The following is a 13746-nucleotide window of genomic DNA, read 5'->3' as shown; positions in this document are numbered from 1 at the left end:
AATGAGGTTGAGAAAGAGAAATAAGGCCTTTTTGATTATTATTATTAACATTTTTATTCATTATTTTATTTATTTACATTTTATCCCCCTTCCTAACTTGAGTCTAACTTCTTGAATTCTTTGTGTATGTTGGATATTAGCCCTCTATTGGATGTAGGATTGGTAAAGATCCTTTCTCAATCTGCTGGTTGCTATTTTGTCCTATTGACAATGTTCTTTGCCTTATAGAAGCTTTACAGTTTTATGAAGTCCCATTTGTCTATAGTTTCTCTTAGAACCTGAGCCATTGGTGTTCTGTTAGGAAATTTTCCCCTGTGCTGATGTGTTCAAGGCTTTTCCCTACTTTCTCTTCTATTAGATTCAGTGTATCTGGTTTTATGTAGAGGTTCTTGATCCACTTAGACTTGAGCTTTGTACTAGGAGATAAGAATGAATCAGTTTGCATTCTTCTACTTGCTGACTGCCACTTGAACCAGCACCATTAGTTGAATGTGCTGTCTTTTTTCCACTGGATGGTTTTGGCTTCTTTGTCAAAGATCAAGTGACCATAGGTGTGTGGGTTTAATTCTGGGTCTTCAGATCTATTCCAATGATCTATCTGCCTGTCTCTGTACCATCCCATACCGTTTTTATCACTATTCTCTGTAGTAGAGCTTGAGGTCAGGGATGGTGATTCCCCTAGAAGTTCTTTTATTGTTCAGAATAGTTTTCACTATCCTGGGTGTTTTGTTATCCCAAATGAATTTGAGAATTACTCTTTTTATCTCTGAAGAATTGAATTGGAATTTTGATGGGGATTGCATTGTATCTGTAGATTGCTTTTAGTAAGAAGGCCATTTTTACTATGTTAATCTTGCCCGATCCATAAGCATAGGAGATCTTTCCATCTTCTGAGGTCTTCTTTAATTTCTTTCTTCAGAGACTTGAAGTTCTTGTCATACAGATCTTTCACTTGCTTGGTTAGAGTCACACCAAGATATATTATATATTACTTGTGACTTTTGTGAAGGGTATCATTTCCCTAATTTCTTTCTCAGTTCATTTATCCTTTGAGTAGAAAGGAAGGCTACCAAGTTGTTTGAGTTAACTTTATAATCCAGCTACTTTGTTGAAGTTGTTTATCAGCTGTAGAAGTTCTCTGGTGGAATTTTTGGAGTCACTTAAGCATACTGTCATATCATCTGCAAATAGTGATATCTTGACTTCTTGACTTCTTCCTTCCCAATTTGTATCCCTTTGATCTCCTTTTGTTTTCTAATTGCTCTGACTAGAACTTCGAGTACTATATTGAGTAGATTGGGAGTGAGCAGCCTTGTCTGGTCCCTGCCTTTTTAATAAGAAGCTTTTTTGTTTGTACTGATGGCTGCTAATGAAGTTAATGATAACTTTTGATTTCTATGACCATTTTAATGTTTTAAATTAATATGTAGATTATAAGTTGTGATTTGTTTTTACAGTAGAAAAAGACTAGTTTTCCCAACGTAGCAGCTTCTAATTAGGAAATATACCTGTAAAATAACCTTTCTTTTCAGTGAATCAGTGTTCCAAGCAGGGGCTCACAACAGCCTCAGAACAAGTAGGGTTTTGTTGTTTCTAAACAGTGCCCTGAACAGAGTGAACACCTGTGAAAGTTACCTTAAGATCCTTAAATATCTACTGTGGATTATAAATCTTATAACACACTCACAATTATATTGTACCAAGTGTAATTTTTTTTATTTAGAATAATATATTGTTATAAAATTCTTGTTTTTATATTCCTATTTGTTTGGATCTGGGACTCAAACCCAGATCCTGTGTTTAGTAGTAAGTGTTCTCCCACTACACACCACCCCTAACCCTAAACTACTTGGGCCAGTTAGCGTCCCATCTCTAATGAAATGCCTAAAGATAATGTACTTGTAAAGAGAGAACATTTATTTGAGCTTAACAGATCTGTAGAGTCGAGTCAATGACTGGTTAGTTCTTTGGGGTCTTGCTGAGGCAGCATATCATGGCAACAATGCGTGATGGGACAAAATCCCTCATCTTGAGGCCAGGAATGCCAGAGTACCACACTTAGGGAACCTTTAGGGACACTCCCACAATGAAATTCTTAAGTGTTTGCTGGCTCTGGGATATGCTCTCTCCATGCCCCAATCTTCTGAGCAAGTGGCTAGTTCAGAGACCCGTGTTTGGACACGGCTTAAAGAGTCTTCACAACAAGCCATCCTGGTAACAGAGCAGGGCAAGTTAAGCAGTATGTTGACTGGACGTTGAGCTGGGTTGGTGGGGTTGAGGAAGGAGAGACCACAGCTCCTGCTTCATTACTGTCCTTGACTGTTTATATTTCCTGTGAGGCTCAGAGTCAACCTAAATGGAGATCAGCAGTGTGAAGAGTCTTGGTCAACTTTTTAAGTGTGTTTACTCCTGAGAATCCTGCCACTGTAATAGGAACTCATGATCGTATCCATGTTTATTGGAGTTCTCGTCCCATTTTTGGCCAGTGGGAATTCTCCCAAGCTAGTTCCAGTATTGGGTCTCCCCCTAACTCTGCGCACACAGTCTCCTCTCCCCCTGCACACATGTTTTTCTCCATGAGCCTTGTTAGTTTGTCATTCTGAGTTTGTGAGCATTTAAATAGTAGTTTACGTTACATGTGATTATTTATACTAAAGTATATAGTATACCAAAGCAGTGTTTATTAGTGCTGGTTGTAAATGTCTTTTTTTTTTTTTTTTTTTTTTTGGTTTGTTTTTTTCCGAGACAGGGTTTCTCTGTGCAGTCCTGGCTGTCCTGGAACATAGTTATCCAAGGTCTTTTTTATTCTGTGCAANTGGAACTCACTCTGTAGACCAGGCTGGCCTTGAACTCAGAAATCTGCCTGCCTCTGCCTCCCAAGTGCTGGGATTAAAGGCATGCGCCACCACTGCCTGGCTTGTAAATGTCTTAAGAGATGGTCCTAAAAAGTATCTGTGGCAGAACTTCAGTGTAAGATAGTGTGATGATTTATAAACCCAGAGCTCAGGAGGCCGAGGCAGTGAGACTACTGGGAGTCTGAGGCCAGCCTGGACTGTAGAATATGATCCTGTCTCCAGAGGGAAGGGGGAGAGAGAGAGAAGAGACAACTGAGGCATGTCTCTTAGAAGGTGGGTAGGTGTAGTATAGCAGCCTACAGTTGTAATCCTAGTGCTTGACACTGAGGCAGGATTGATGAAATTACCAGGCCAGCATGGGCTACAGCGTGAACCTGTCTCAAAAACCAAATGAACAAACAGAAGACCATGAAGGTTATGAAAAATAAAATGCACATGGCAGTCCATATTTTTGTAGAAAATGTAAGAAACTGTCAGAAAGGTAAGATACTTTCGGTGAACTCAATATTCTGTATAACAGTTCTTATCAGATGGAGTGGGGAGGGAGAGAGCCCTCGAGTGTTTCTTAGGAGACCACACAGTGGCCAGCTCTTAGATATTCCATAGGAAACAATGACTTGTTAGCATCTGAGAGCATGTTCGTTACATGTGCATTCTCACCGTGATTACAGAGCCAACATCTACGGTGATACTTACAACATGTTCTTAAGGCTCTTTCTGCTTGGTAAGGAGTAGTAAAAATCACCCACACTGTAAACCCACGATCTTCCTCAGGTGAAAACTAATGGTTTAATAATGTCTTATGTTTAAAAGCTGGTTATTCCTATTCTTTGCCTCACTTCTGCTTTTTCCCTTTGACTATTATGCAAGTTCTTCCAGACACATCATTAAAGCAGAGAGAAGGAAGATATTTGGTTCTCATGAATTATTTGGTTTTTAACAGCAATTCGGGATCTATCTATCTATCTATCTATCTATCTATCTATCTATCTATCTATCTATCTGTGCGTGTGTGAGGAGGGGGTTTGTTTTAGTTTAGTTTTTGTTCCAGGCTGTGTATGGCTTTGCTCTCCATTGTTTTAGAAATGATTAGAGAACTCATCTTTAGAACTGTGGACTTAAAGTCATGAGTCCTGTGTTTTAGGTTTGTCTTTGACACTGATCCTGAGACCTTAAAATGCCAGCTCATTTTATATATTCATCCAATTAGTGAACATTAGGACCTGAGTTTGGAACCCAACATCCATGTTATAGAAAAACAAAACAAAACAGGTGTGGTTATATACTCTGAGGGTGGAGACAGGTGTGTTCCTGTTGCATGTTGGCCTCTAGTCAACCTGCAGGTTCAGAGAGAGATCTTCTCTCAAAGGAATAAGGTAGAGGGTGATAAAGCAGCACTGATGTTCTCTTCTGGTCTCTGTGCATGTGGTACCCTGCACTGCATGCACACTCCTCCACTCTGCGACTGTCTATGCTGTATACTACAGGAGAGGAGAAAGTAGCCAGGGAAAGGACAGCATGGCATGTTTCAGGTAGAGAGGCATATATGCGAGAAGATTGCTAGGGCAAGTGCTCACAGAAGAGACCAGGAGGAGTACAGAAGTAGTCGAGAGATCAGAGTGAGGCCCTGAGGCCAGGCCAGGCCTGCATGGCTCCCTTGTTTTTCCTTTAGATCAAATGTGTTAGACCAGGCTGGCCTTGAATTAGGGAGACCTGCCGGCCTCTGCTCCTCTAGTATTAGGATTAAAGACATGCACCTCCACACCCAGCAAGCAACTTAATTTTTATGTTACTTTTAAAAAGTAAATAATACAGTGCTAGCTTTTTTTTTTTTTTTCCAAAAATAGGAACACCTACTGATTATCAGTTAAAGGAGCTTTGGTTAAAAAACGAACTACTGGCTCTCAGATTTACTAAAGCACAAAGTTTTTAACTATGGCTAGAGGTTTTACAGCAGTGAATCATGTGCTTTTCATAAACAGTATCTCACAGATGCAGTTGGACACGAGATAATCAGATTTTCTCTCCCCACAAACAGAACAGCTGGAAATGTCTACCAGTGTACGTGTCACAGACTCTGCTGCTCTGCTGCCTGTCTGATTTAAGTTGTGGTCAGTGTGAGGAACCTGTGAGGTGATAAGATAGCATTCATGAGGTCATGTGGTTTGCAAGTACCCAATCTTCACTGAGCAGCCTGCACGTCTCAAGACAAAGAGGAGTAGAATGCTGACCTGGCCAGGGGTTTGTGCTCCCTGGCCAGGGGGAGGGGTGCTACATGTTTTAAAGTTATGTTATCAGGAGCTGCAGCTCCTGAAAATAAATGAGCACTGCAAGTCATTCATGGGCCCTCCTTCACCCTTAGCTCCTCAGCCTTTAGCACTCGGTTCGAGTGTAGCATACTTTCTGTTTCAAGTGATGCTGAAGGAGGTAGCCATCACTTATTTTCCCTTTCAAATGATTTTTTTCATTCATTCATTAATTTGTTTATTTACTTTACATCCCAATCATTTATTTTTTATTGAAGGAAAAACTGCTTGTAGAAGGTTTATATTATGGGTTAGGTTAGGGATTTTTTTTATCAGTTAGAAATTATTTTTCCAAGTACACAATTATTTTTAGCCTGTCAGTATCTCTTTTTGAATCATACATAAAAAATGACTACCTACTTTTATAGAAGCAAATAATAATTTTATCAAGAGAGTTGTGTGATCCACTTTACCCATGCAGACTTTATGTTCCATGGGCTTTTGGTGTGTTCACAAGGTCGTCACAGTCAGTCACTCCTCAGATTCCTTTCCCTCGCTCTAGGCCTCCAAGACCCTCTTTCTGTCTCTGCAGAGGTTCCTTGATACTGCACATGTAATATAAGAGAAACATGTAATAAGTGGTCCTATTAACCTCTTTCTTCCACTTAGCATAATGTCTTCAAGAGTTATCCATATGGTACTCAGTGTCTATACTTCATTCTTTTATATTGCCTAATAATATTAAAAAATACGATATACCACCTTATTGGCTTATTCTTCTGTCATGAAAATACTACTGTGAACATCACATTGAAACTTCTGTATGAACCTTTGTTTGCATCCAAGTATATAATTAAAAGTAGATTTGTGGGATTGTAAGTCAAGTCCACATTCACCAGCTGAGGAAACGCCATACTGTTTCCAAAGCTGCTGTAACAGTTTCCATCCCACTAGGTGTATGAGAGGCTTCTGATCTCTGGCTAGCACTTGGTCTGCCTTTATGGTGACCGCCATACTAGTAAACGCGAGGACTGCAGTCTCATGTGTAGCCCAGGCTAGCCTCTATCTAACCTACAACTCTCCTTTTTGTCTCTCAGATACTAGGATTTATGTGGTTCTTATGGGTATTCTTTGCATGGCTTAAGGAAGTGGAATATCTTTGAATAGCCCAGTTGGCCGTTTATATCCTTAGGAAAATGTCTGTTTAGGTTCCTTTTGCATTTTGAAACCATCTTTGTTTTTTGTTTGTTTATTGAAAATTGAGTTTTCAGAATTTTTTTTTTTTATATTTTAAGTATACTACTGTTGGCAGATATATGATTTCTGGTTTTTAGATATATTTTTCAGAATGTTTTTTAAAGTAGAGCAACTTACTCTATCACTAGAGTGGTTTTCAGGCTGTCTTCCGTAGAATACATCCAGTACCTGACTTTCTAGATTGAACCATGCATGATTTTTGACAGGAAAAGAAAATGGAGCTTACCTTAAAGACTTAGTCTTAGATTTGACACCATAAGCAAGGGGATAAAGAACAGGTGAGCTCTTAACTCTGATGCTTCAAAGTGCATCAAGAAAATCAGAAGATAACCTTGAAGACAACCTTGAAAACAGGAAATGAAAATTGAACATCTGTTGGGGTAGAGGGAATGGCTCCGTGGGTAAAGTGCCTGTTGAGGTCAGATCCCTAACACCCATGCAAAAAGCCCAGTATGGTAATGTAATCCAAGCACGGAAGGATGGAGACAGGAACATTCTAGGACTCACTGGCCAGCCAGTCTTGCCAGTTGGTGAACCACAAGCTTAAAAGGAAATGGAGAACAATAGAGGAAGACACTGGTGTTTTACCTCTGACCTAGATATACCCCCTAGACATAGATAGGTAGGTAGGTAGATACATAAACATCTCTGTAATAAAATATACAAAAGCTAGCCAGGCAGTGGTGGCTCACGCCTTTAATCCTAGCACCTGGGAGGCAGAGGCAGGCAGACTTCTGAGTTCAAGACCAGCCTGGTCTACAGAGTGAGTTCCAGGACAGCCAGGGCTACTCAGAGAAACCCTGTCTCAAAAAACCAAACAAATATATATATATATATACACACACACACATACATACACGCACATATACACACACACAAAAGCTTTCAGTTACAGTATAAAAAGATGAATTATTCATTTATTATATGTAAGTAAAGGACCTCAGTTGGGAGGTGATGGTTTACACTTTAACCCAGCGCTCAGGAGGATCTCTTTGAGTGTGAGGCCAACTGGTCAACATAGTGAGTTCTAGAATAGCCAGAGCTACACAGAGAAATCCTGTCTCGACCACCCTTCCCCTCAAAGAAAACCTTCAATAGAGTATTTCATAAAATAATCTGCAAATGGCCAGTAACCACAAGAAAAAAAGTTCAGCATCATTAACCATCAAAGAAATGCAAATCAAAACTACAGTAAGTTTCTATTTTATACTAACCAGGAACATATAAGTATATAGTTAAAATTAACAAAAATGTGGAGAAATCTGAACTCTGAACATGGCAAGTCGGAAGAGAAAATGATACAGATACTATGGAAGTTAATGCTTCATTTTCTCAAATGGCTAAACATAATTACTATCTTGCCTAGAAGTTCCACTTCTGTCTTTATACCCAAGAAAAATGAAATGTCTACACTGAGACATGTTCATGAATAGTTATAAAATTTTTGCAGTACTGTATTAGGGTTCTCTAGAGTCACAGAACTTGCAGATAGTCTCTATATAGTAAAGGAATTTATTGATGACTTACAGTCTGCAGTCCAAATCCCAACAATGGTTCAGTAGTAGCTGTGGATGGAAGTCCAAAGATCTAGCAGTTGCTGAGTCCCACACCGAAAGAAGGCGAAAGAGCGAGAGCCAGACTCCCTTCTTCCAATGTGCTTATATGGTCCCCAGCAGAAGGTGTAGCCCAGATTAAAGGTGTGTGCCATCACACCTTTAATCCCAGATGACCTTGGACTCGGAGATCTCCCTGTCTTAATCTTCTGGATTCAATCACCACTGTGTCTCAAGATCTCCATACTAAGATCCAGATCAGAAACTTCTATCTCCCAGTCTCCAGACTAGGTCCACTGGTGAGCCTTCCAATTCTGGATTGTAGTTCATTTCAAATATAGTCAAGTTGACAACCAGGAATAGCCACTACAAGTACCCAGAAAATAAAACCAGTCCAGATGTCTGTCAGCTGATAAGTGGAGAGGTACAGCATATCATACAACAGAAGGGGCTAGGTAACAGAAGAATATAATACTGATGTACACTGTAGCACAGACCAGAGTATAAGAACTCAGTCACAGAGGGACACACACATACACACACACTCAGTGACGCCACTTACATAAGAAGCACAGAATAGGAAGATCTGTAAAGACAGCCACAGATTAGTGGTTACCTGGAGTTGAAGAGAAGGTGGCAGGCAGCCAGGGCATGCATGGCAGCTGAGAGTATGCCGTGTGTGTTTGTTTGGGTGATGACATATCCTCAGGTTGTGTGTGGGGATGGTTGTGCAGCTCTGTGGCCATGGTAAAACCTATTCAAATATATGGCTGCTGTGTCTGTACCCCTACCTGCTTTTATGCCTTCATTTTGAGACAAAGTTTCACTATGTAACCAAGGCTGGCCTCTAACTTAAATTCTCCCTCCCAAATTCTTGGATTATAGTATATGTGCCAGAACATCTACTGACTCAATAGCCATATTTGAAAATTGATATTATTTGCTTTTTGAAAATTCCCCAAGTTGTATGAATAGACCTTATTAAAGTATTTAAAGGTACTTTGTACATAGATATTTGTACATCTTTTGGGAATGTATTCATAACTATATCATGTATCTTGAGTGTTCTGGTACCTTGAAAAGTTCAAGACAACTGTCATTGACCTACTAAAAGAGACCATGACATTTAGCAATTAGCAGTTGTAATGTGTCAGACTCAGACTTGGATCTTGCTTTTCTGTTAACGTTGTTTATCATCCCTCGTTCAGTTTTATTTGTGGCTAATTAGGTTGTTTGTGGCTACCTAAACAGATAGTATAGGACTTGCAACACTGCCAGGTATATAGGTGACTCCCTAGCTGTGTTACTATGGGCAAATTTCTTGTCCCTCAGTTACCTTGTTGGAATTAGTGGTGGAAATTGAAGTCACACCGAAAGGCACTTCAAACAATGCCAAGGACTAATAAAATCCCCATTAAGTAGACCATAAAAGAAGTCTATGTTAAGATGATTGAGTAACTGCAGTGGCATGACTTGCTGCTCTATGGTTCATGAAGCTTTTTCATTATGTCACTCCTCGATATAAACTGAGTTTCTTTATAGTTTATTCCCTGCTTCTCTCCTTTCATCTCTCAAGACCTAGATCTAGCCACACAATTTTAGTTTCTCAACACGTAAGGTGTTCTCAGGCCTGTCTCTCACCATGCCACCTATACCTGAATTTCTCCTTGAACACCTGTTTATCCTTAAAGACCCAGCTTAGCCTTGCCCTTCAGCATCCCCCTCCTGGACAGTGCCCGGCTTCTCCTGTGGACTTCTAGTGCCCTGGTGTGATAACTCAACATCAGATGCACAGTCTCTTCTGCCTGACACAAGGTCTTAGATGGCAGGAGCCTTGCTTGCTTTGTTCTCCTTCAGCTTGCCAGCACCTGGTGCACTGTTTGTGGGTACATATTGGCTTGATTTGATGGATTGATAAAAGCCCATCATCTAGCTTCAGCAATTCCTGTTAATGTAATTCAGTCCAGTCAGAAAAGAAAAACTTCATGAGGTCATCTTGCTAACAGTCTGAGGGTTTTTTTAATGCTTCATCTAAAGGTTAAATCAAATGAAATATTCATAGTGCTTTGATCTAGCCTTAAAAGTTCAGACCGAAACAAGTGTGAAGTGATTTATTTCCTGTGATTGGTCATAAATTTACATAGAACCTCATACATTCCTAACCTCATCACCACTGGCATTAGACTGCTGTCTAAATATTGCTAATGGTTTCAATTTTGTGAAGATCATCAGCTGCCAGGAAGAAGACCTTCAGCAGTAGTCTCACTTTGCTCACCCTAAACAGGGCTGTGTAGAGCTTCCTCTGAGTGACAGTCAGAGTCTCTGTAGATGGCTCCCTCCCTTCTACTCTGGAAACATGTGGACAGGATCGGGTTCTCCAATTCCAAACTTTCTGCCTTTCACATGTTAGTACACAGATCTTCCCTGCTTCTGAAGGAGAATTAACCGTTGTGTTTTATATACATTATTTTTACATAGACTCTTCAATTTCTTAAATTTTCAGTGTTTTTTAATGACTTACCTAATGCTTTTTTTTTGCTTTAAGTTACTAGTGTTTCGGTGAAGTGTCTCAGTATTTTAACCTAGACAATTTCTTTTCTTTTCTTTTTTTTTTTTNTTTTTGTTTTTTTCGAGACAGGGTTTCTCTGTATAGCCCTGGCTGTCCTGGAACTCACTTTGTAGACCAGGCTGGCCTTGAACTCAGAAATCCGCCTGTCTCTGCTTCCCCAGTGCTGGGATTAAAGGCGTGCGCCACCATGCCCGGCTAACCTAGACAATTTCTTAAGTATTGCATCTTAGGATTTTGGCATACAGTGATTAAGAAGTCCCGATCTCCAGATGATCACTTTTATTGGTTTCCTATTTGAGTTTTCTGGAAATATTTTGGTTTGGGTGCTTGCTTCTAGTTTTAATCTCTGTAGTACAGTTTTTTAAAAGACGCTGATAATTAAGAAAAATTTGGGGCCTGGTTGTACGTACGCTATAATTTGTAATTCCTGTGCTCAGGAGATCAGGGTAATCCTCAGCTTGGCAGTGATGATGAAAAGAAAGAAAATGTAGCATGTAATTACCTATTTTCATTTATTTTCAATTCTGAAATCTGGAAAAATAACTATTAAAAAGTATTCTATAAGAATCCAACAAAATTATTGACCAAACGTAAGAGTAGGTAAGATGTGTAGAACTTAGCTACACATGTGACTATCCATGTGACTATCATGCTTGACACCTTCTTTCCTATATGAAGCATAATGTATAGTTAATTATTGGTGTTGAGTATTGCCTACAGAAATGTTACTCAGTTTAAAAAGATCTGTGCTTTACAGACACTGATACACAAAGGCAAATGTACAGATGGAGCTTTGCAATCTGATATGACTCGACCTTGGAAACTTACTGCAGCTGTTTGCAGCGCACATGACTCACTTCAGTAGTTCAGACCTTGTCTAGGAGTGATCAAAGTTCATTTGGTTAGGGGTTTTTTTTGATATGCGGATGGCTTTTTCCACTTTGTTGTGGATTGATTGTCTTTCAAAATACCCAGTGGTCTTTCCTCATTTTTAAATCTCAGAATGTGGAACTTGTCTGGACCATGCAATCTCTGCTCACGCATGGAGGAAAGTTATTTTAACTTGAATAATATGCATCATTATCTATAAATTGCCATATAAATGTTTTATTAATATCTTACTAATTGTGTGAATTACTTTGTTTAGATGTCAAAATTGGAAAAAATATCATTCATGTCTCTTTAAAATCAAGTAAAAATGAACTCTAACTCTTGATAAGTTAATGATATTCTAGAATGTACCGTAAAAAATGCAAACACAGAGAGACCATGTTATCTCCCCTGACTCTGTGGCACTTGCCCGGGCGACCAGATTTTCTCAGCACGGATTTCTCTGCTACTTCGTAGTGGACTCTATCTAGAAGCTTCAAGGCTCTGAAATTAGGTCACTTGTTTGTTTCACAAAGAAATTTAGCATGCCTACTGTGGCTTAGTTTATAGAGTAGACTTATGGTGAGTTCTAAAATATTTACATGTACTTAAAATCTCTGCAGGTTCTTCCTATGTGAAAATTGTAGTGCCAGTCTCAGTGTGAAGTAGTTGTAGTTGTTGTTAGCTTTTGGTTTGGTTTTCATTATCATGCAGTTAGAGACTCTGCTGCTTCCTGTCAGAGCCTAACTAAATTCATCAGACTATGAACATAACAGTTTCCTGTTTTCTTATTAACTATACAGCATTTGTGCCTTATTCTTTATGCGTTATATATCTCATTACCCTCCTTTGTCAGTTGCCAAATTGTTGGGGTTTCCGTGCTTACAGAGAAAGCCCGAGTTCTGTTTTCTCAGTGTTAGTGCAGGACTAAGGTTTTATTAATTTTTAAAGTTGTGGTAAATGTGTCCAGTGTCTTAAATGTTATTTATATACATTCTTCATGTTCTTTCTTCTGCTCTGTTTCTTAATGCATAACATGATGAAGTAGTCCACATCAGGTAAGAAGCAGTGCCCGCCTCCACCCCCGTCCCCGTGTGTTTCCGTCTGTCTGATTGCTGATATTTGCATCTAACATTGAAATGGGTGGCATGAATGTGCTCAGAGCCTGTCCAAAATTCTACCAGCTTTTTCATGTAGTTCACGTCTTACTGAATCAGAAAGCTAAATTATTCAAAACTGATTTTAAAATCATCCCTGTGGTCCAAGGACTAAAGATAGAGATAAAATATATGTCCAGTAACAAATGTTTTATGCCTTTCTGGAATACTTCCTTAGAATGTAAAACTCGAGCGTCAGACCTATCTATGTTTTCAACCATGCACAAGGTCCTGGGTTCAGAACCCAATAACTGAGTGAATAAATTAATTCTTTTATTTTATTTTATTTTTTTTGGTTGAGATAGGGTTTCATTTTATTGCCCAGGCTGGGATTACTGGTCTGTGCCACTGCACTTGGCTAGTAAGTGGGTTTTATTTGCTACTTTATAAGTTGGGTTGCAGTAAGCAGTGCTTGTTTTGCTTTTATCACTGTCAAGGATCAACTTGTGAGTCAGCTTTGAAGCACATTTGAGTATGTGGGAGTTTTTTATATTTTTATTCTACATGTATGACTGTTTTGCCTGCATATATGTATTATATTATGTGCATGACTTATGCCCATGGATGCCAAAAGAGGATGTTGGATCCCCTGAAACTGAAATTACAAATGATTATAAGCCACCATGTGAGTGCTGAGAACCAAATCCAGGACCTCTACAAGAACAGCAAGTGTTCTTAACCACTGAGCCATCTCTCCAGCCCCCTCTATTTCTTGAGACAGGGTCTCTAATGGAGTATGTCTCCACCCTCTCCTTGTGGTGGGGACATGAACTCAGAGCCTTGCACTTGAGTAACAAGCAGTTTACTTACTGACCCATCTCCATAGGCCCCAGGGCTGTGCTTTTAGTAAAGACACAAGATGTGCCTGGTGCTGTGGTTCATATTTAACTCTCAAAGCAGCTGAGAAGAGGAGGGAGAAAGACCAGCTTAAGATCATCTTCAGCTGCAGGCACTAGTCAGTTAAAGGACCACATAGTGAACATGAAGGCGAACCAGAAATGAAATTTCCAGGCAGTGCTAAGGGTATGAACTCTTACCACCTTTCTGGCTCATAGCTTAAACATGGAAGTCAAAGTTCTCAAGAATGCTTCTTGATGTACATCTTAAAGAACTGACCATGCACCTCTGCACGAGAGCTGTGTGCTCAGAAGTGTTGTAGTTCCTTGGAGGGGGGGAGAGAGAGAGTGTGTGTGTGTGTGTGTGTGTGTGTCTGTGTGTGTGTTGTCCCGCGCTACCTTC

General features: G+C 39.6%; 1 protein-coding gene across 4 annotated transcripts in view; it reads left to right on the top strand.

Moving 5' to 3' along the window:
* The window catches only part of Evi5 (ecotropic viral integration site 5), a 127916-nt gene extending 115508 nt beyond the window's left edge, over nt 1-12408 (top strand). For all 4 annotated transcript variants that reach the window (XM_029545075.1, XM_029545078.1, XM_029545077.1 and 1 more), the window contains one exon: nt 12396-12408. In XM_029545075.1, coding sequence (XP_029400935.1) covers nt 12396-12398 — 3 coding nt within the window. In that variant the 3' untranslated portion in view covers nt 12399-12408. The remainder of the gene's footprint in view (nt 1-12395) is intronic.
* The last annotated feature ends 1338 nt before the right edge of the window (nt 12409-13746 follow it).

The sequence above is a fragment of the Mus pahari genome, chromosome 13, assembly GCF_900095145.1.
Source record: "Mus pahari chromosome 13, PAHARI_EIJ_v1.1, whole genome shotgun sequence".
In the NCBI taxonomy this organism is placed as follows: Eukaryota; Metazoa; Chordata; class Mammalia; order Rodentia; family Muridae; genus Mus; species Mus pahari.
Note: the sequence above shows the minus strand (reverse complement) of the source record. Positions and strands in the feature narration are given on the sequence as shown.